Source organism: Heptranchias perlo, chromosome 34, assembly GCF_035084215.1.
Source record: "Heptranchias perlo isolate sHepPer1 chromosome 34, sHepPer1.hap1, whole genome shotgun sequence".
Taxonomy (NCBI): Eukaryota; Metazoa; Chordata; class Chondrichthyes; order Hexanchiformes; family Hexanchidae; genus Heptranchias; species Heptranchias perlo.
In genome coordinates this window covers 22,345,247-22,367,395 of record NC_090358.1, presented here as the reverse complement: position 1 = coordinate 22,367,395, position 22,149 = coordinate 22,345,247, and the positions used below count along the sequence as shown (strand labels likewise).

Genomic DNA, 22,149 nt, shown 5'->3' with positions numbered 1-22,149 from the left:
GTGCTACCTAATGATCTTCGCTTCGCCAGCAGTAATTCTGTGCGGACAGTAGTTGAAGATAGATTCTGCTGCGGCCGTGATTCTCCCTGCAATCAAATAGCCTTCTGTCATGCACTATCAAGGCTCCCACTTGGATAATGGCCTTTTGGATGAGGTACCAGAGGGCACCCAGTGTCGGTAGACCTAGTGAGGCGTCAGTACATCTGCGCGGGGTGGGCGCGGTGAGGGGAGAATATATGGCAGGCAGGGAGGGCAGTGTTCTACTGTATTGCAGCAGAGAACAACATATTGATAAGACCCTCACACCGTGGGTGATTGGGGATGGGCCCTTGGGGCTGTAGCGGGCTGAGGAGGAGGGAAAATCATGAGGTCAAGTCAACCAAGAATAGTCGTGGACATCAGCAGTTAGTTTGAGAGCAGCTTTGGGAGAGTCTTGGGTAAAGAGCTCCCTCAACCAAAAAATAGGGGAAAGTATCACTTGTGCTATAACTGGAAATACCCCACATGCCATTGTGAAAGTCCAACAGTCAGTTTACACATGTTCACTAAAATGGCAGCCTGTAGAGACGCTAATGGGGATGAAAAGTAAAACTCATGGGACATGGTTCTCTCCGTACACTAATGGTACCGGAAGAATCGAGCCTTGTTTTATTTTTAGCAGTAATGCTAAGTGTCCTAAGCCCTTAGAGAGTTAATTTATCTGCACAAAGCAGTGCATTGGCTCAAACCGTGTTCTTTCTTAGATTGGACTGGAAAATTGAACATTTTGACAGATTTATTTTCCTAATCTAAAGTAAATCAACACCAAACAGATGTTAGTATCTGGTGTGTGCAGGCCCTGTGGTAGAATCACCCCACGTCAACAGTGAGGTATTCATGGAACCAGGAACAGAGCCAGTTGTTGTTTAAGGGCTCGAAATATCAGAAAACCTAAGCTAAAAAAAATGGATGTTTGTTTATGGTAATGGAGTGTGCGTTGGCTGTATATTTATAGCGATTAATGTATACAAAATGGCTGTGTGTTTATGGCGAGTAATGTATACAAAATGGCTGTGTGTTTATGGCGAGTAATGTATACAAAATGGCTGTGTGTTTATGGCGAGTAATGTATACAAAATGGCTGTGTGTTTATGGCGAGTAATGTATACAAAATGGCTGTGTGTTTATGGCGAGTAATGTATACAAAATGGCTGTGTGTTTATGGCGAGTAATGTATACAAAATGGCTGTGTGTTTATGGCGAGTAATGTATACAAAATGGCTGTGTGTTTATGGCGAGTAATGTATACAAAATGGCTGTGTGTTTATGGCGAGTAATGTACACAAAATGGCTGTGTGTTTATGGCGAGTAATGTATACAAAATGGCTGAGTGTTTATGGCGAGTAATGTATACAAAATGGCTGTGTGTTTATGGCGAGTAATGTACACAAAATGGCTGTGTGTTTATGGCGAGTAATGTACACAAAATGGCTGTGTGTTTATGGCGAGTAATGTATACAAAATGGCTGTGTGTTTATGGCGAGTAATGTATACAAAATGGCTGTGTGTTTATGGCGAGTAATGTACACAAAATGGCTGTGTGTTTATGGCGAGTAATGTACACAAAATGGCTGAATGTTTATGGCGAGTAATGTACACAAAATGGCTGTGTGTTTATGGCGAGTAATGTACACAAAATGGCTGTATATTTCTGGAGATTTAATGTATGTAGTGCACTAGCTATATGTGCAAGATGGAGCCAGACTTGGCTGCTATACTGGCTGCATTAGATCATATTCACAAATTGTGATTAGATTTGTCAAATAATATCATCTAATTTCAGGTTGCTACCTGTTTTGGGAAATTTATAATTCGGTGTTTAGGGAAGCCAAAAGTACAATCAACCCCAGAAGCCACAAAATAACTTTACCACGTGATTTTGAGTATACTCAGGCTTTAAATATATATCTTAAGATCTGTGTTCTTGATAGAATTCTGTAACACCTGTGAAAAGCATTCCCATTATTCACGGACTGTTCCTCACAGCTGTTAAGAACTTCAAAGAATATGATGTATAAGAAAGAGAGGTGTTTTTGTCTGAAATCAGATATCTGGCTATCATTTTCAATACTTGATATGCACAAGCACAGCTATTTATTGATGACTGAATCTGTTCCCTAGTTTACTACATAGATTTTCTTGTAGATTGTGCCTTGTTTTACCATTTTTCAGGCTATCACCAAAGGTACAGTCCAGTTTCTATTATATATAAAATTATAATACACTAAAGGCACAAACAACAGTTCAGTGCCCAGTGAAGTACTCCTTTTACTGACACTTCTACATAAATGGACCGGTCTCCATCTAGATTCTTACTGCCTGCTCTGTTTACTGCATCAAGATGCTAACCATCTTTTAAAGGAGAAGGAAAGAAACTTTTTTGAGCTGTGGGGCTCGGCCTTGCGATCCTCTTGCTTGTGTGAGCCAAGTGATCAACTACTTTGAGTGCCAAGCTGCTTTGATTGAGCTAGTTTATCTTCCTGGGTGTTTATGGGCATGTTTCCTTTCCAAGAAAACGGAGGGTAGCAGTAAACGGTTGTTTTTCAGACTGGAGGGAAGTATACAGTGGTGTCCCCCAGGGGTTGGTATTGGGACCACTGCTCTTTTTGATCTATATTAATGACTTGGACTTGGGTATAAAGGGCATAATTTCAAAGTTTGCAGATGACACGAAACTTGGAAATGGAGCAAACAGTGAAATGGGCAGACACATGGCAGATAAATTTTAACGCAGAGAAGTGTGAAGTGATGCATTTTGGAAGGAAGAATGAGAAGAGGGAATATAAACTAAATGGTACAATTTTAAAGGGGGTGCAGGAACAGAGACCTGGGGGTTCATATACACTAATCTTTGAAGGTGGCAGGACAAGTTGATAAGGCTGTTCAAAAGTTTGTTAATCCAGCTGTGAAATGCACCATATTTATGGATAATGGTTGCGCCAAATGAAAAAAAATCCTAATTTACCAACCAGGCCCTGGATGTACGGATGATCTCTGTGACATCCATCACAGTCAGATGTTTGGTGGGGAGAATGTCTCCAAATTTTGATGATTCAAGCTGCACCAGGTGCTTTTCCTCATACCCAGTGCAAAATTCAGCTTCCATACTTGCTCCCCTTTAATACAAATGTGGTCCTATGCACAAACTAATTTAGGTTGTAATGTGACCTAGGTGTACAATGTACTTGCTAACAGTCAATATGTGCACTGGAAAAAGTATGGGATATCACCTGGCATCTCCATCTCTCCGACTGACAGACAAATAACACTCTGAAAGAGCATTTGTCTCAGGCTAAATAATACAAATCAAGTTTATGATGAAGCAAGATTATAGAAAACAACAGATCTGACTAGTTTACAGCACATCATTTAAATTAGAGCAACCCTTTCAAAACAATAAATGTCTTGAAACTTCTGCCGTTCTGTCTGGTAATTTTTGCAACTTGCATCCTTGATGAAACACTTTCACTTGAAAAACTTCTACTGCTGGGGGAAGATGTAATTACAACCTGACGTTTACATAGGCAGTTTCCATTATTAAATGTAGACATAGGAATTTATAATGGAAAAAGTTAACCAGAAGTGGACACAGACAGATTTTTTTTTAATAAAGTAGAGGTAATAATATCAGATCAAATATTACATAAAATAAGGACAGAATGTAGAACTTTAAAATAGCAAATGAATTATATCTTCACACTCAAGTCCAATTTTCCCCCGCACTTTAACGTCACCTCACCTGAAGGCTACATTTGGCATTGACTCAACATGTTGACTGTCACAGGAAATCAACCTCTGTGTGTGTGTGTGTGTGTGTTAATTAAACGGGGCAGATCTCTCAGCTGTAAAAGAGGCAACGAGTAAAATAAAGAAGAAAAACTGCAATTGCTGAAAATCTGAAACAAAAACAGAAAAACTCTCTAAAGGAAAAGGACGGGTTGCAACATTCTGGGTGTGTATCCTTTATCAAACAGGTTCTGATGAAGGGTACACACCCGGAGTGTAATAGCTTGTCTTTTCAGCTTACAGATTCGATTGACCTGCTGTGTGTTTCCAGCAGTTTCTGTTGTTACAGAGGCACTGTGTCCCAGAGAGACTGAACTTTGTGTCAGTTACCCAGAAGGGATTGGCCGGACGTCCAGAGTTCCAAACCAGTGGTAAAAGCAGAGCCTGTGATCTGTTTTCTGTCAGTTTCGGTCTAGTTTGTCGTAGAATGGAAAAGTCCACATAGAATCATAGAATGGTTACGTCACAGAAGGAGGCCATTTGGCCCATTGTGCCTGTGCTGGCTCTTTGGTAGAGCTAGCCAGTTAGCCCCATTCCCCTGCCCTTTCCCCCCAACCCTGCATATTTTTAAGTAGAGATCCAGTTCCCTTTTGACGGTTAGTATTGAATCTGCTTACACCACCCTTTCCAGGCGGTGTGTTCCAGATCATAAAAACTCAACATACTAAACAACATCTCCACTTTGAACACTCCCTGATTAAAGCAAGCCAGGTTCGGTCAGTTTGTTTCCTTTGACGGAATACCACACCTACTTTGTTGCTTCTGCATTACATGGAATAGTTGCTGCTACTTTCTGGAATAGTGCTGCAGAGGATTAGTACGGTTTGCTCATTATCCCAGGGAGCAGTCAATCTGTTTAACCACTACAGTTTTTTTTTGCTGAGTTGGACTGACTCATTTCTTACTGCTGCCAAACACTTAACTAGTACTGGTTAAAAATGAGATTGTGTCATAGTAAAGACACGGAGTCAGTGCTTTCAATGTCTTTTCATGCCTCACACTCGACGGACTGTTCAGGTAATGTTACAGTTCCCTTGTGCTTTTCTTGAACATAAAGCAGGTGAGGTAACCAGAGGGCAGATTCCATGATCCAAGGCTCCAGGTGGAAAGTTTTGCTCCAAGGAGGGAGTACGTCTTGGGAAATCTGGTGTGCAAGGCTCCCCATTGGGAAAACTAGGTCATGGAATCACCCCTCGTGGGTCTTCTTAAGAGGCAAATGTCTGAGTATTACAGACATTATTAAGATGGTTGTGAGAGACAGTAAGTTGCTGATAGATTTCATCCTGCTTAATGGTAGTGGTGACAAGCTGTGCGAATGTTGATGTTCAAGTTTATACCCATATAAGTTCATAATTTTCATGTGTCTCTTTCATGCCGTTGTTTATTTCTTCAGGCTGTCTATAGTTATTGAGAGAGTGCTATTATTGTGTGAATGATACCAGGAGGAAATTACAGTGGCAAGACGGATTGCTTTTGATTGAACTTCTGGAGAGATTTTGATTAAGTGCTTTCACAACTGCTGAGAAACGGATTAGTCTCAATGATGTAGATGGGAGGTGAGATAGGAGTGAGCTGGACATGTGAATAGGAAATGAGAGGACAGTATGGATCGGTAACTGTGAGCTGCAGAACAAAGCCGATATTTTGCTCAATTCACCGACTTTAGGGAAAGGCAGATATCAGTGTAATGCAGTGTAAAGGAGTGAATGCAACACAACTCATTACATGGAGCATAATGCATTGTAAGTATTATAATGCAGTGTATATTAATGTATGTAGCGTAATGAGCATTCAACGTAATGCATTGCATGCAGTGTATGTAGTATATGCTGTATAAAGCAGTGGATGCAACATAATGCAGTTTATGGAGCGTATGTAGTATATAGTGTAATGACATGTATGTAGTATAAGGCAGTGAATGCAACATAAAGCATTGCATGCAGCATAATGCAGTAGAAAGCAATGAATGCAGAGTATGTAACATAATGCAGTGCCTGCAGTCTAATGCAGTTTGTGCAGCGTAATGCAGTGTTTATATAAAAGTGAATTATACTTTATATAATTGTGAGTGTGTGTGTGTTGCTTGGTGATTATGTGGATCAGTAATAGTGCAGATGGCTGGGCTACACACGGCTTTTTGAATTCCAAAAGGTTTAATTTCTTGTCTGTTTAATTTTAGCGCACTGGTTAATGCATTTGTATTATATTCCTGTCTGTACTATTTTGATAGCTGTCAATCCTTTTAAAAATAAATAGCGCATGGAGTAGATTAAACCAAGGGTGAAATTGAGGGCTTGTGCTAAAAATGCATATTAAACAACCAAAAGCCAAGTTAATCTAGCTAATTATTAAAATGAAGAATTCTAATCAATTATAGACTCTAATGTTGATATAATAATTTGAGAAATTATGTTTAAGGATCAATAAAGTCAGAATAATCACAGACAAGGACAGTCTTTCATCTAACCAGAAAGACCATACAGTTTCCCAGTTATAGAATCAGACTGATTTTCACCTCTACAACTCTACCGATCCATTCTAAATGTTTATCATCCTTAAAACTTCAAGTCTACATTTGTTTTTAACTTATTCCTATTATTCTTACCTGGTAACCTGATTTTATCCCGTGTTGCAAAGTTTTTGTGATTTTCCTGAGTGTGTCAGTGATATTGAAACATAATGATGGCGGAGTCCAGCACATGAGTGCAAAAGACAAGGCTGAAGTGTTTGCAACTATCTCCAGCCAGAAGTGCCGAGTGGATAATCCATCTCGGCCTCCTCCCAATATCCCTACCATCACAGAAGCCAGCCTTCAGCCAATTTGATTCACTCCACATGATATCAAGAAACGGCTGAGTGCACTGGATACAGCAAAGGCTATGGGCCCCGACAACATCCCGGCTGTAGTGCTGAAGACTTGTGCTCCAGAACTAGCCGTGCCTCTAGCCAAGCTGTTCCAGTCCAGCTACAAAACTGGCATCTACCCGACAATGTGGAAGAGTGCCCAGGTATGTCCTGTCCACAAAAAGCAGAACAAATCCAATCCGGCCAGTTACTGCCCATCAGTCTACTCTCAATCATCAGCAAAGTGATGGAAGGTGTCGTCGACAGTGCTATCAAGCGGCACTTACTCACCAATAACCTGCCGACCTATGCTCAGTTTGGGTTCCGTCAGGATCACTCGACTCCAGACCTCATTACAGCCTTGGTCTAAACATGGACAAAAGAGCTGAATTCCAGAGGTGAGGTGAGAGTGACTGCCCTTGAAATCAGGGCAGCATTTGACCGAGTGTGGCACGAAGGAGCCCTAGTAAAATTGAAGTCAGTGGGAATCAGAGGGAAAACTCTCCAGTGGCTGGAGTCATACCTAGCACAAAGAAAGATGGTAGTGGTTGTTGGAGGCCAATCATCTCAGCCCCAGGACATTGCTGCAGGAGTTCCTCAGGGCAGTGTCCTAGGCCCAACCATCTTCAGCTGCTTCATCAATGACCTTCCCTCCATCATAAGGTCAGAAATGGGGATGTTCGCTGATGATTGGAACTGAACACTGTGCATTCACAATCCCTCGGATAATGAAGCAGTCCGAGCCCACATGCAGCAAGACCTGGACAACATCCAGGCTTGGGCTGATAAGTGGCAAGTAACATTCGCACCAGACAAGTGCCAGGCAATGACCATCTCCAACAAGAGAGAATCTAACCACCTCCTCTTGACATTCAACGGCATTACCATCGTCGAATCCCCCACCATCAACATCCTGGGGGTTCCCATTGACCAGAAACTTAACTGGACCAGCCACATAAATACTGTGGCTACAAGAGCAGGTCAGAGGCTGGGTATTCTGTGGTGAGTGATTCACCTCCTGACTCCCCAAAACCTTTCCACTATCTACAAGGCACAGGTCAGGAGTGTGATGGAATACTCTCCACTTGCCTGGATGAGTGCAGCTCCAACAACACTCAAGAAGCTCGACACCATCCAGGACAAAGCAGCCCGCTTGATTGGCACCCCATCCACCACCCTAAACATTCACTCCCTTCACCACCGGCGCACCATGGCTGCAGCATGTACCATCTACAGGATGCACTGCAGCAACTCGCCAAGGCTTCTTCGACAGCACCTCCCAAACCCTTGACGTCTACCACCTAGAAGGACAAGAGCAGCAGGCACAGGGAAACAAAACCACCTGCACGTTCCCCTCCAAGTCATACACCATCCCGACTTGGAAATATATCGCTGTTCCTTCATTGTTGCTGGGTCAAAATCCTGGAACTCCCTTCCTAACAGCAGCGTGGGAGAACCTTCACCACACAGACTGCAGTGGTTCAAGAAGGCGGCTCACCACCACCTTCTCAAGGGCAATTAGGGATGGGCAATAAATGCTTTCCTTGCCAGCGACGCTCACATCCCATGAACGAATAAAAAAAATTTTAACTCCAATTGGTCAAAAGGGCTGTTCAATGGTGTTAAAATCAGAGGATCTCAGATCCATCTTCATTTGACTCACTGGTATTGAACGAATATATTTTATATATCTGTGTAAGCTATGTCCCAATAAATCTCCACATGAGTACATATTCCCAGGTCTCCTACTGTAAAAAAAATGATGTACCACGGAAAGAAACAAGTTCAAACTAATGGAAGCCACAGCCAGTGTGGTAGGAGGAGCAATTTGGCTGCAGTCGCCTTGCACAGATCTGTCTTATCAGGCACACATTATTTGTGAGGTGCGTGCAGTATTTGCAGCAGAGCTACACTGCGCTGGAGTTGCATACTATTTATGCAGCTGCTGGATGTGCCTTGAGATGCTGGACTGCAGAATACAGCCTCCTCGATCACCAATACAAATACCGCCCCATTTGCTGTGGTGGCCAAACAGTGGACAATTCACAGCGGGATGTGTTCAGAAGTTGAGTTGGAGGAATACACAAGCTGTGTAACGCCCAATGTGAATGAATGGTCAGTTTTTACCTGGTATATCTTAAATACAAGTGCCACAAATCATTGCTCTAACTTCCTTCTTAATGAATTATTACGTATAAAATTGTCGACCATAGAGTAGCTTTATTTGAAGTGAGTTCACGTTTCAATGAACAAGAATGGACACTGTTTGAATGTGATGACCATGACAATAAGCAGTGAGCAGATCGAGTGATGCTCGTACAATCTGTGCCTTCAACACACGATTATCACTTCTGATGTAATTGATTCGATTCTAACTCTCCTTTGCTCAATCTTTCTGTTTCAGGTTCAACTTCGAGAAATAGGAAACTGGCTTGGATCTGGTCTGACTTGTGGAAACTGGTTTGGGGAATCACCACTGTCTCTTACAAGTAGCATTCGTCGCAGCTCTCTGAAAGCTCAGCAGTGCTGCACCAGACTGTGTAGCTTGCCCGTGGATTACAAATTGATTCCAGCCCTTTGAGGAAAAGAAGCCAGGGGCAGACGGGCATTAAGGTCACTGCCTATCCGTAGTCACCATGAACCTGGGCTTCCTGAGTTACCTGTTGCTGACAGCAAGTACTTTGTACACAGCTGGATTTACTCAGCCTGCGACTAAGGAGCATGATGTCATTCCGAGGATTGTCTTTAATTACAGTAAGTGTGCCTGCTAATACTGCCCGCTCCAGACGGTGAAGAGTGATATATCAAGTGACGTATAGATAACCACTGTGTAAAGTCTGGGCTAGGCAATCAGAAAGCAATGGCCTGTTTGTTCAGTAGATCCCTTGGCTTTTGACCTTCCTCCTATCCGTTTCGTTCATCTGCTTTATTTATATTTGCTACTGCTCCTCCTCATATGACACGAGGTCAGCCATTAATAAGAATGGAAGGAAATGAGTTTATTTTTCTTGACGACAGCAAGCGTTAATTTATAAAGCTGTACCCAGAGAATCATTAACTGCTCTTTCATCCCCTTGTTCTCGGTAAACTCCATAACTCAGTCCAGAAGTACTTTTGTGAATGAAAAATTAACATTGTTTACCTTGATTTTATGATAGTGTTTGCAGCCAGACTTCATTATTCCAAACTAGTGTGGAATGGCACCAAGTCCCATTCACCCATCTCCCCTGTGCTCGCTGACCTACATTGGCTCCTGGTCCGGGAACGCCTCGATTTGAAAATTCTCATTCTTGTTTTCAAATCCCTCCATGGCCTCGCCCCTCCCTATCTCTGTAACCCCCTCCAGCCCCACAACCCTCCAAGACCTCTGTGCTCCTCCAATTCTGGCCTCTTGCACATCCCCGATTTTAATCGCTCCACCATTGGTGGCCGTGCCTTTAGCTGCCTAGGCCCTAAGCTCTGGAATTCCCCCCCAAAACCTCTCTACCTCTCTCTCCTTTAAGACACTCCTTAAAACCTACTTCTTTGACCAAGCTTTGGTCACCTGTCCTAATATGTGGCTCAGTGTCAAATTTTGTTTGATAATCGCTCCTGTGAAGCACCTTGGGAAATTTACTACATTAACGGCACTACATAAATGCAAGTTGTTGTTGTTGTTTGATGTTCCAGTTGAGATTTGCCTTCCTGCACTGATTAGAATGGTGAATCAGTTTGAAGCCTGTTATACCAAGCCTTTTTATATGAGTTTTCACTGTGCAATTGTCCTACAAAACAAATTAACGTTAATATTTGTTAAGTTACAAGATTGCCTAATGCTTTCAGAGTCAAGGAGGACAGCTGGTCCATTAGGATGATGATTCTTTATGAATTTGATGCTTTAATAGAACAATCTACTTTTGCTAAAGAATTCTGCATCTTAAACCAATAACTGTTCATAGTCAAATTGAAGGCAATAATTGGCAACTTAATTTGAATATTATTTAGCTTTGCTTTGTGAGTGTCTTTAAGAAATAAAGGGGGAGAAATTTGTCTGGGGCGGTTTCGCATCAGTCACCCGTTACGCTCCCCGCCCGTTACGCTCCCCACTCGGTCCCACTGACTGCAATGAACTGAATTTCAAGCGCTGCCTATAACAGGTGGACAATGCGTTACCGCTCGTTTACCCCACAGGATCACGTTAAGGACACGCTTTGACGTGTTTATATTGCAGGCAACTTCAGGTGCTTCAGGGAATCGTTGCTACTGATCAGTTTCTGGCTTTGTGGGGCTTGGGAAAAGACCGTCACCCCCTGAGAGCTCATAAGGACGTAAGAAATAGGAGCAGGAGTAGGCCATACGGCCCCTCGAGCCTGCTCCGCCATTCAATAAGATCGTGGCTGATTTTCGACCTCGACTCCACTTTCCCGCCCGATCCCCTTATCCCTTGAATATTGGAATATCGGAAATTCAGGCATGCACTGCCCCCATTATGGGGAGGGCAATCTCTCCTCTTTAGGTGAGAGTTCGGGTGTGGCAGTACATCTGACCAACGTGCCATATCGCCCCGGTCCCAACCCATTTTCCTGGGTTGGGCTCATTGCGTGGACACATCGGGCTCCCTCTTGACGACGGGAAACCCTCCGAGTGCCAGTGAGGAAACTCCGGCGGTGAGGCACCTTAAAGGGGCAGAAGGGCACCAAAGATCCCACTGAAGGCCTTGGCTTTGACCAGGTAAATCTCTGGAGCCAAGGAAAGGAGGCCACTACATGGCCCTCTCCCTCCCTTTAGCGAACTCCGGTTCATCATCACCGGTTCTCGGGGCCTATTGCCACCTTCCACAGGACGGCCCGAGAACCGGCAGTAACTGGAACAGTAGAAGGAAAATCTGCCGGGGATCCAGGCCGGGAGGAGCAGCAGGCTGGGCGGATGGAGGGAAATCCCGGTCGGGGTGGTGAGGTGGCAGTAGGCCTCGACGTTTTCCAACATTCTCCACCAGAGTCCTGCCCAATTTCGAGTGGGGTCACGGAGGAGAATTTCCCCCACTATGTTGCAGGTTCGGCTGGTCAGAAATGCCCGAATATCCGATCTGTGATCTTGGACATGGAGGCTGAAGGCACCAGGTCAGAAAATTACCTCCGCTGTCTTCGTGAATTGCGTTCATTAAACCTTATTTAATTTGGGGAGAGAGAGAAAACCTGGTGTTTATGTGAGGTGTTTTTGTGAGGTAACGTCATATGTGGGTCACGTGGTGTGTCGCAATCATTGCATTTATAAACAACAAGTGAAAGGTTTGTTGGTTCCTCATGAACAAAGTAATGAGTGGCTGTTTTTTAGAATCATAGAGCACGGAAGGAGGCCATTCAGCCCATCATGTCTGTGCCGGCTCTTTGAAAGAGCTATCCGATTAATCCCACTCCCCGGCTCTTTCCCCATCGCCCTGCAAATTTTTCCCCTTCAAATATTTATCCAATTCCCTTTTGAAAGTTCCTCTTGAATCTGTTTCCACCACCCTTTCAGGCAGAGCGTTCCAGATCATATTTGTTTGGAAAATCTCTACTGAAACTTAAGAATGGAAAAAGAAGAGGATGTTGCTCTGAAGTCTGAGGTAGTGATATCTCCACCTCACCTGCGTGCAAACCTCGTTGAGTAATTTTGCCAGCTTTTGTGGTGGAGATAAGCAGTAAACTGATTGCTTAAAGGTATGTGAGCAGCAAACAGAGTAGATGATTCTCAAAGCATGCCTGTGCAGACTCTTCCTGTTCTATATATTGGCACGGAATATACACAGACACAGCAGTACAAGGTTGAGGCAAGGATACAAAGCAGTAATCTTAGATAAATAGATAATCAACTTTGGCACAGTTTTATGTTGGGCAGGCATACTAGTTGGAGCAGAAATCAACATGTCTTACAGAAATTGTTAGGGAACTTAAGTGCGGATAGAACACGGAAGAAGTAAGGAAGTGTAGTGGTTATGTTACTGGATTAGTAACCTGGACTATTCATCCAGACAACTTGAGTTCATAATCCCACAATGGCACTTGGAGAATTTGAATTCAGTTTGAGAATTTGAATTCAGTTTGAGAATTTGAATTCAGTTTAACATGGACTTTTAAAAAAAAACCTGAAAGTGACCATGAAGCTGTAAAAACTCAACTGGTTCACTAAACCTGCCACCCTTACCCGGTCTGGCCTATATGTGACTCCAGTCCCACACCAACGTGTTTGACTCTTGAACTGCCCTCTGAAGTGGCCTCGCCAGTTAGAAGAAGACCCACCGCCACCTTCTCGGCAACTAGGGATGGACAATAAATGCTGGTCTTCCCAGCCGGAGAATTGATTAAAAGAAATAGTCAGAGAAATGAACTGCAGCTGTGGAGCCAAGAGATGCAAAAGGACAAAGTCTGGAGAACGAGGAGACAATGAAAGAGAAGCAGATAATGAGAGAAATGGTTGGCTCCTTCATAGGAACAGGAGTAGGCCATTCAGCCCCTCGAGCCTGTTCCGCATTCAATTAGATTATGGCTGATCTGTGGTTTAAATACTGCACGGTTAGTACTGAGCTATACAAACAGGAAGGTCCCAGGTTTGGTCTATACTGAGTTAACTGGTTTCACTACAATTGGCCCAACCATGCTCAGGCATTGCTCTCCCTGATTTCTATCCTGGCGCCCCTGTTGTAAGTTGCCATATTTGGGCAGCAGGTGTGAGGACTGCGGTAATGGCCGTCCAATCAAATAGCCTGTCAACGACCATTGTTGGACAGTGCCGGTGGAACCACATCCCATAATAGTACTGGCTTCAGGGAAAAGGAGACATCAATCAGAGGAGAAAAATTAAATAACCGAAGCGAGAAGTGGTGGCGATAGACTAATAGATAAGGAGAAATAAAGATAAGGGAAATATTAAGGAAAAGAGAGATGCGAAGAAAAGAAGTAGGGAAAGAACAGATTTCAACCCGGGCCTAGCTACTCCATCTTGTTGCTGGTTTACAACACGAGGGGATTTATTTGTTTGTTTTTTATTGACTAATTCTGGTGATAGTTCAAACCTTTGTTCTGTTAATCAACCAAGTACACCATTGGTGTGGGTCTTTGCAGGTTTTTACACAGTAAATGATTGTGTACTAGTGTGACGTGCTGCTACAGTAAGAAAATAAACATGCTAAACCGACAGACCATTTTTCTACAATAAGTTTAATACTCATTGGGCTGATAGATAGTTGCATTCCACTAGAAAAAAATAGAACTGGGTGTATCTGCAATGAGTGTGTAGGAGGGCCAATTATATGAATGTGCAGTCCTGGCAGGGAGCCTCGCTTGACTGGAAACCGTGTATGCTACACATGACTTTCCGTCCACGGACAGAAGATCATGGGAAGTGTGCCCCCACTGCCAGGGAACATGCCCATGATTTGCTGAGATACAGTCCCACCAGGTGAGGTTCCCTGACAACTGCCTGCATTCATAGAGTTCGGCCCTATAGTGCAAAGGGAGTATTAATCGGGCACAGCAACTCTTCTGTTTGTGGGAGCTTGCTGTGCGTAAATTGGTAAATTTTAACAGTGACTACACTTCAAAAGTACTTCATTGGCTGTGAAGCACTTTGGGACATCCTGAGGTCATGAAAGGCACCATATAAATATTGTCTGTTGTCTGTCTGTCTGTCCTTCTCCATTTCCCCTCGCTTCCATTTCCCCTCGCCTCCATTTCCCCTCTTCCCCTGTCCTCGCCCACAAATGGGTAATGATGGTAATTTCCAGCACTTTTCTTTAGTCTCCCTGTAGTTTTAATTGGGGGCTTTCACTGCAGCAGTGGATGCTGGGATAGCTCCACTTCCTTAACAGCAAGAGTTAACATCCTTGTCGCTTTGGAGAGAAAAGTATAAGGAGAAGAGAACGGGAAAGAAAACAAGAACAAGGAATAGAAGGTAGAAGAGGACACTAACGCCAGTTAATCATCTCTGGCTCATGCCACAGGTCCAGCTTGCTGCTTTTAACCAATGTATTTTTTTGGCATGAGGTGATGCCTCTCGACCGAAGATCTCACATCCAGAGTGTGTTTGATGTTGCCAGCTCTGGTGTCTGACAACAGTTTCCATGTGCCTTAATATTAACTCTGGCTCGGTGGGTAGAGGTGTGAATTAATAACTCACCCACTGCTACAGAAATTAAGTCCGGGCTATTTTAACTCCTGAACCACGTTTAAATCCCATCGGCCGACTTCCCACACGTTTCGCCTGCCGATTCCAGTTAGGAGGCGGAATCAGCTGCCGGGGACCATCTCGTGGGGGTCTCGCGATCGGGAAGGAGGTGAGGCGAGTCCACGGCAGGGGAGGCCTAAGTTTTCCTTGTGGGGCCTGGGGGAGGACATATACTCACCTGATGAGCTCAAAGATCAGACACGGGCATATTTTACCCTTCTAAATCCAGCTTGTCTGAGTTGAAGCACTCTCAGCTTTCAGTCAGAGGTTTGTTGGATTTAAACCCCGCTACGGACTTGCGCACATGGTCTAGACTGACCCTCCAGTGCAGTACTGAGGGAGTACTGCATTGCCATCTTCCCTATGAGATGTTAAACACAGGCTCTGTCTGTCAGGTGGACAGACCGGTTTAACCATCACTGCTGAAAGACGGCACCTCTGCCAGTATAGCACTCCCTCAGTTCTGCTCTGAAGTGTCAGCCTAGATTATGTGCTCAATTCTCTGTATTGGGCCTTGAACCTACTACTTTCTGACTCCGAGGTGAGAGTGTTACCAACTGAGCCAAGGTCAACACCAAAGCAGGACATTCTCCCGCTACAAAAAAAACCCAAAGGACACCCTGAACTTCATCTTTGGCCTGAACTTTGCCAGATCAAGCCAGAGACAATACGATCGGATTACCTTCCATAATCACTTGACGTCACCAGAGTACAGAGGTGTGCCAACCTGAAAGTGAAAGATGGAGGCTCAGTCCACATCAAAGGTCAGTCAGCTTCCCCATATCAGAATCCAAAGGAATTTCCATCGGGAGCCCGTACAGCCATCTATTAAAGGGACAGTCCAACCCAAAAACTGAAACATATATTTTGTTATAAAAACAGAAAATGCTGGAAATACTCAGCAAGTCAGGCAGCATCTGTGGAGAAAGAAACAGAGTTGACGGTTCAGGTTGACCGAAAGGTCTTCGACCTGAAACGGTAACTCGGTTTCTTTCTCTACAGTTACTGCCTGACTTGCTGAGCTTCTCCAGCATTTTCTGTTTTTATTTCAGATTTCCAGTATCTGCAGTATTTTGCTTTTGACATTATTTTGTCATTATTTTAGCCCGTGATATTCCAATTCAGGTCGCTTATCACACCTAATCACACCTGGCTCTCATCCCTGACGAGTGCGGGGGATGGGAATCACTGTCTGATTTTTGGTAGAATCCATTGTAACATTAGACGTATTCCTAATAGGCACGAAGAAACCCAGTGACTGTCAGAGGTGCTGTCTTTCAGATGAGACGTTAAACTGAGGCCCCGCCTGCCCTCTCAGGTGGATATAAAAGATCCCATGGCACTATTTCAAAGAAGAGCAGGGGAGTTCTCCCTGGTGTCTTGGCCAATATTTATTGCTCAACCATCATCACCAAAAAAACAGATTATTTGGTCATTACACTTTGCTGTTTGTGGGATCTTGCTGTGCGCAAATTGGCTGCCGAGTTTCCTACATTACAACAATGACTACACTTCAAAACTACTTCATTGATTGTAAAGCGCTTTGGGACGTCCTGAGGTGGTGAGAGGAGCTAAATAAATACAAGTTGCTTCTTTTCTTTCTGTTGTTCATGGGGCTTATGGCTGTAATGATTGGACATGGAAGAGATAATGTACTTACTGCGTGCTGGTACTATTGTGCTGTTCAGAATATCTGAGAACCTAATTTAAAAATTCTGGCAGGGTGTCTGTTAGAAGTTATAAATAAACACCCTCTCATTTAAGCTGAAGTATCTCGCAGCTGTCTCGTAATTAGTTTCCTGATCTACAGGGCAGAGCAAAGGAAACCAGCCCGTTAAAGGGGCCTGGTTGTCATTTTTTTTTAAAAGTGTTTGACAAATCTCCCTTCACCTGTTTACAATTATGTCAACAGGGCCAAAATGCATATGATTGCATCATGTACACATGATGTCACTGCAATGCATTGCCCTACCTCTCCTCCAGCCCCAGGTTTGGCGGACATTTTGTTTTTGAAAAAGACTCAGTCCCTTTAAATGCTCCATCTATGATGGAGAAAAAGTTCAGATGTTTGCTGCAGAGTCCAATTACAGGACTGCACACTGTTTAAGCTCATGCTGCTGACTTCTGTTGCATAGAATTACATAGAATTTACAGCACAGAAATAGGCCATTCGGCCCAACTGGTCTATACCTATGTTTATGCTCAACACGAGCCTCCTCCCACCCCTCTTCATCTCATCCTATCAGTATATCCTTCTATTCCTTTCTCCCTCACGTGCTTATCTAGCTTCCCCATATAGCATCTATGCTATTTGCCTCAACTACTCCGTGTGGTAGCAAGTTCCACATTCTTACCACTCTTTGGGTAAAGAAGTTTCTCCTGAATTCCCTATGGGATTAATTAGCGACTATCTTATATTAATGGCCCCTAGTTTTGGACTCCCCAGCAAGTGGAAACATCTTCTCTACGTCTACCTTATCAAACCCCTTCATAATTTTAAAGATCTCTATTAGGTCACTCTTCAGCCTCCTTTTCTAGAGAAAAGAGCCCCAGCCTGTTGCTTTTTTTGCCCAAGCATTCAATCTCTTCGACTTACAAAACGCACGAGCAAAAAAGTAGAGATCAGTGAGGTGACTATACGGATTGAGCATGCCCGGAATTGAACTCGACTGTGAAAATATGGAAGGATAATGGACACACCCTGGGGTTTTGTAGCTAGACTAGGGATGAATTTACCGGTTCCTATTTGTTTTTGGTGGGGGTGGTGCCAGGGGCCTTAACTTTGGGATTTATGAAACCGACCCCAGATCCCACATGAGCCTTTCCCTCATAGAACAAGGAGACAACATTCTGGCTGGAATTTTAGTCACATCTCTCGCCCCAAAAATCACTAGGCATTCCTGCCGGTGAAAGCTTACTTTGACAGCAGCTCCCAACCCAGCTGCATCCAATACCTTGAAGGACATGAGCAGTAATGTCATGGGAACACCATCACCTCCAAGTTCCCTTCCAAGTCACACACCATCCTGACTTGGACATATATCGCCCGTTCCTTCATCGTCACTGGGTCAAAATCCCTACCTAACAGCACTGTGGGAGCACCTTCACCACATGGACTGCATTGCTTCAAGAAGGCAGCCCACCACCACTTTCTCAAGGCAACTAGGGATGGGCAATAAATGCCGGCATTGCCAACGACGTCCACATCCCAAGAACAAATTTTTAGAGAAGGGGATGATGCTCTTCAAAAGTACTTCATGTAAAAAGCCGGATAGCCAGGTATTGAAGGATAGAATACTAGCACCTGGTCTTCAGTTACTTCCAAGCCTTTATTCACAGAGATCACCCTTACACCTCGTTAACCCCTAGATAAGCTCCCTCCTATAAATGGATACCCACCACCTGAATAGAATTAACACTAATGGATATAAACCACCTGGATACAATTAATACTTCATTGGTTGTAAAGCACTTTGGGACATCCTGAGGTCATGAAAGACGCTGTATAAATTCAAGTTCTGTCTTTCTTTCTCCACCTCATTGTTTAGCAACACCCGGTACAGTCATTCTAAAAACTAGCTTCCCAGTGCGTGTTTAGTTTGATCTCTGACCTCTTGCTCCATAGGAGTTCCACATTGGCTGTAAAATATGACCATTGTTTCAGTGCTACTGTTGTGTCGAGGGTCGAAATTATTGCCCCGTTGTTTTATGAACATTATTTGTTCACACTGGTAGTAACACCTTTTATTGCCAGAGGCTGGTGAATTCCATTGTAATTCATCATCAATAAACAAACTGATATCTCGAAGCCCTGAGGCATTTTTGTACCATTGCCCAATATTCTGAGAGTTCATGTGTTTATTGCATCAAAAACTGATAATCCATGAGGTCCTGTGTTGTTTTTTGAAGCCCCATGTTATTGGGTGCCACTAACCAGCAGTGTCGTGGTTATGGTCTTGGACCAGCAACCCAGATGTCATGAGTTCAAAATGCCACCATGTCAGTTGTGAAATTCTGTTCAGTAAATCTGGGCTGGCATCAGGAAAGAAATGCCCATGAAAGCTGCCAGATTGTCATAAAAAAATCCAACTGCTTCACAATATCCATCCTGGAGGGGAACCTGACCCTCCCCCCACCAGCCTGATCTCGGCCTAGTTTAAACATGAGTGTGATCCATCAGTGTGTGGTTGACTATTAATACCTCTGAAATGGCATAGGTAGCCACTCAGTTGTAAAAATAATTGCTACAGTGTGCAACCAAGCATGGGCAATATTTGTGGCCCTACCAGTGTATCCACATCTTGAGAACAAAATCCTTTGTATTCCATTTAGTCTGTATCATCACCTTTGAATTTACCTCAGTTTCAAGGCTGTGTAACCCCATTCACTGAAGCACCTGGGTTTAAATTCCAGCCTCATTGATATTTGATCTAGCCTTCCTTAATAAAGGTGTATGGCATAGTACAGGCAGAGCAGAGAGGCCTGTGCAATAGGTGGCCCACAGTTCAATTAAAAACCTAGCAGCTAGGCACTGCAAGCAGTGATGGAGGTCAAAGAGATGTCTGCTGTCATTTAACTGTCAACTGAGCCCAGGGCTTTACAACATGGGGACAAAAAGATAGAGTCATGGAATCATACAACACAGAAGGAGGACATTCGGCCCATCATGCCTGTGCCGGCTCTCTGAAAGATCTATCCAATTAGTCCCACTCCCTTGCTCTTTCCCCATAGCCCTGCAATTTTTTCCTTTTCAAGTATTTATCCAATTCCCTTTTGAAAGTTACTGTTGAATCTGCTTCCACCGCCTTTTCAGACAGTGCGTTCCAGATCGTAACTGGAGAGTAAAAAGGTTCTATTGGGATAAATCACGAAAAGTAGTTATGTTTTGAAGACATAAGATGAAACAATAAAACTTGACCAAAAGCAAAATACTGCGGATGCGGGAAATCTGAACTAAAAACAGAAAATGCTGGGAAACACTCAGCAAGTCAGGCGGAGAAAGAAACAGAGTTAACGTTTCAGGTCGATGACCTTTCGAAGATCTTTCGTTCAACCTGAAATGTTAACTCTTGTTTCTTTCTCCACAGATGCTGCCTGACTTGCTGAGCTTCTCCAGCATTTTGTGTTTTTATTTTATTATAAAACTTGACATCTTATTTATTGGAATCCATGTTTTTTCTGATTACGGCTCTGTGAAATACCTTGGGATGTTTTTCTACGTTAAAGGCGCTATATAAATGCAAGTTATTCTTCTTGTTGTAAAAGTGAAGAAGCGACAGCAAAAGTAAGGAAGAAAATCCTTTTAACCATCCAACCAAATGGGTGGCAGAGGATTACAGGCAATATTTCACCCTTGGAGTTTAGGAAACAGTTCAAGTTCCTTCTCACTGTTAATGAAGCCTTCTTAAACCTCTCGGTCACTGCCTTTGAATCCACTCCTGCCCACCCTGTGACCTCTGCATTTAATTTAACTCGAATACATCCAATCTTAGAATATTTTCCATGATACGAGAATATCCTCCATGGTTCTAAAGGGGAAGTTAGATAATCACATGAGGGAGACAAGGAATAGAAGGATATGCTGATAGGGTTAGATGAAGAGGGGTGGGAGGAGGCTCGTGAGGAGCATAAACGCTGGCATAGACCAGTTGGGCCGAATGGCCTGTTTCTAAGCTGTATATTCAATGTAAGATCCGCTATTTTTGCAGCTTAAGTGCAGCTTCATCTTATGATTTGCACTTTCTATTATATACAATTTCAGCCATTTCACTGCCAATCTTTACCAGCATAAAACACATAGTTAGAGATTCTTAGTACGTACCATCTCATTTTGGTGAGAGGCTGCAATCAAGGTCTGGCTTAACATTCCTTTCAATCCCACTGAAGTTAAGTGATGGACCGATGGCAGTTTGTTAGCGGAACCAGAGAAGGTGAAGTATTACATAGGGTTAAGGATTACATAGTACCTCTTAAACGGCAAAACAGGCTTAGCTCTCCCAGATGTGACTGGTTGAGTAATTATACTAACTGCCTGCAAAGCACACCCAGAGGGGAAACAGTAATTCCTTGCTGTGCTCTGCTAATGTTAGCGTAGATGTGGAGATGCCGGTGATGGACTGGGGTTGACAATTGTAAACAATTTTACAACACCAAGTTATAGTCCCAACAAATTTATTTTAAATTCCACAAGCTTTCGGAGGCTTCCTCCTTCGTCAGGTGAACGGTGTGGAAATGAGATTTTCGAATCCTTCGCATTTTAAAATCACAGAACAATGCCTGGTGATTACTGCCCGTTGCCAAGGCAATCACAGTGAGCAGACAGAAAGGTGTCACCTAAAAAGGCCACCGAATATACAAACCCCCCAAAAAAAAGGAGAGAGAGAGAGAGAGAGAGAAGGAAGACAGTCAATGACCCGTTATATTAAAAACAGATAACATTTGTTTGCTGGTGGGGTTACGTGTAGTGTGACATGAACCCAAGATCCCGGTTGAGGCCGTCCTCATGATCGCGCAAGATCAGGAGGCCGTCCTCATGATCGCGCATGATCGTCCAAGAAAATCGCGCATTTAGACACAGACATCAAGTTTTTGCAGAGCTGCAAGAAAGCAGACAAGATCCCGAAGGGACTACAGATCACGAACCCACTCAAGTCCACATACAACTTGGATTACGCTGAGAGACTCTGCCGCCGTACCTCTCGCACACCAACTCTACAGCAGACGCCGCAACCTCGAAACTAAGATAGAGTCCATACTCTCAACCTGTACTCAGGACACAGCAGACCAGCTACGTTATACCGCCAAACAGACGAGGCAACGGAACTACGCTGCCTACATGAAAACCAAGAGCAGGAAGCTTGAGAAACTCGGCATCACCACCAGCATCGACCAAGCTTCCCCTGGTACCACGGTTGCAACCACAGGGAAGTCTATCGTCAATCTGTCTGACCACACCCTTCAACCAGACGAAATCGAAGTTCTCAGCCGAGGGCTCAATTTCTGCCCCACTACCAAAATGGGCCCCACTACCAAAATGGACCCCACTAGTCTCGCGGCGGACACAGAGGAATTCATCAGGAGAATGAGGCTCCGGGAATTCTACCACAAACCCCAAGATTTCAGCAGCGAACCCAATGAGACAATCAACGATCCGGAACAGCAGACAGAGGGATCCGCGATACAGCAACCGAAGAGGAAAGAGTCTCACTGGACTCCTCCAGAGGGTCGCTGCCCTCAGCTTGACATGTATGCTCAAGCTGTCAGGAAATGCGTCTATGCCAGATTCATCAGCCGCACTCG

The 22,149-nt window shown here is 43.8% G+C and overlaps 1 protein-coding gene across 7 annotated transcripts in view; it reads left to right on the top strand.

The window, feature by feature from the left end:
- Positions 1–22,149, top strand: part of sema4ba (sema domain, immunoglobulin domain (Ig), transmembrane domain (TM) and short cytoplasmic domain, (semaphorin) 4Ba) — a 341,741-nt gene that overhangs the window by 235,274 nt on the left and 84,318 nt on the right. For 5 of the 7 annotated variants that reach the window (XM_067971587.1, XM_067971584.1, XM_067971585.1 and 2 more), the window contains one exon: positions 9,074–9,423. In XM_067971587.1, coding sequence (XP_067827688.1) covers positions 9,306–9,423 — 118 coding nt within the window. In that variant the 5' untranslated portion in view covers positions 9,074–9,305. Of the gene's footprint in view, positions 1–4,794; positions 4,843–5,518; positions 5,568–9,073; positions 9,424–22,149 lie in introns of those variants that run through there. The other 2 variants (XM_067971588.1, XM_067971589.1) reach the window with 2 other exon arrangements.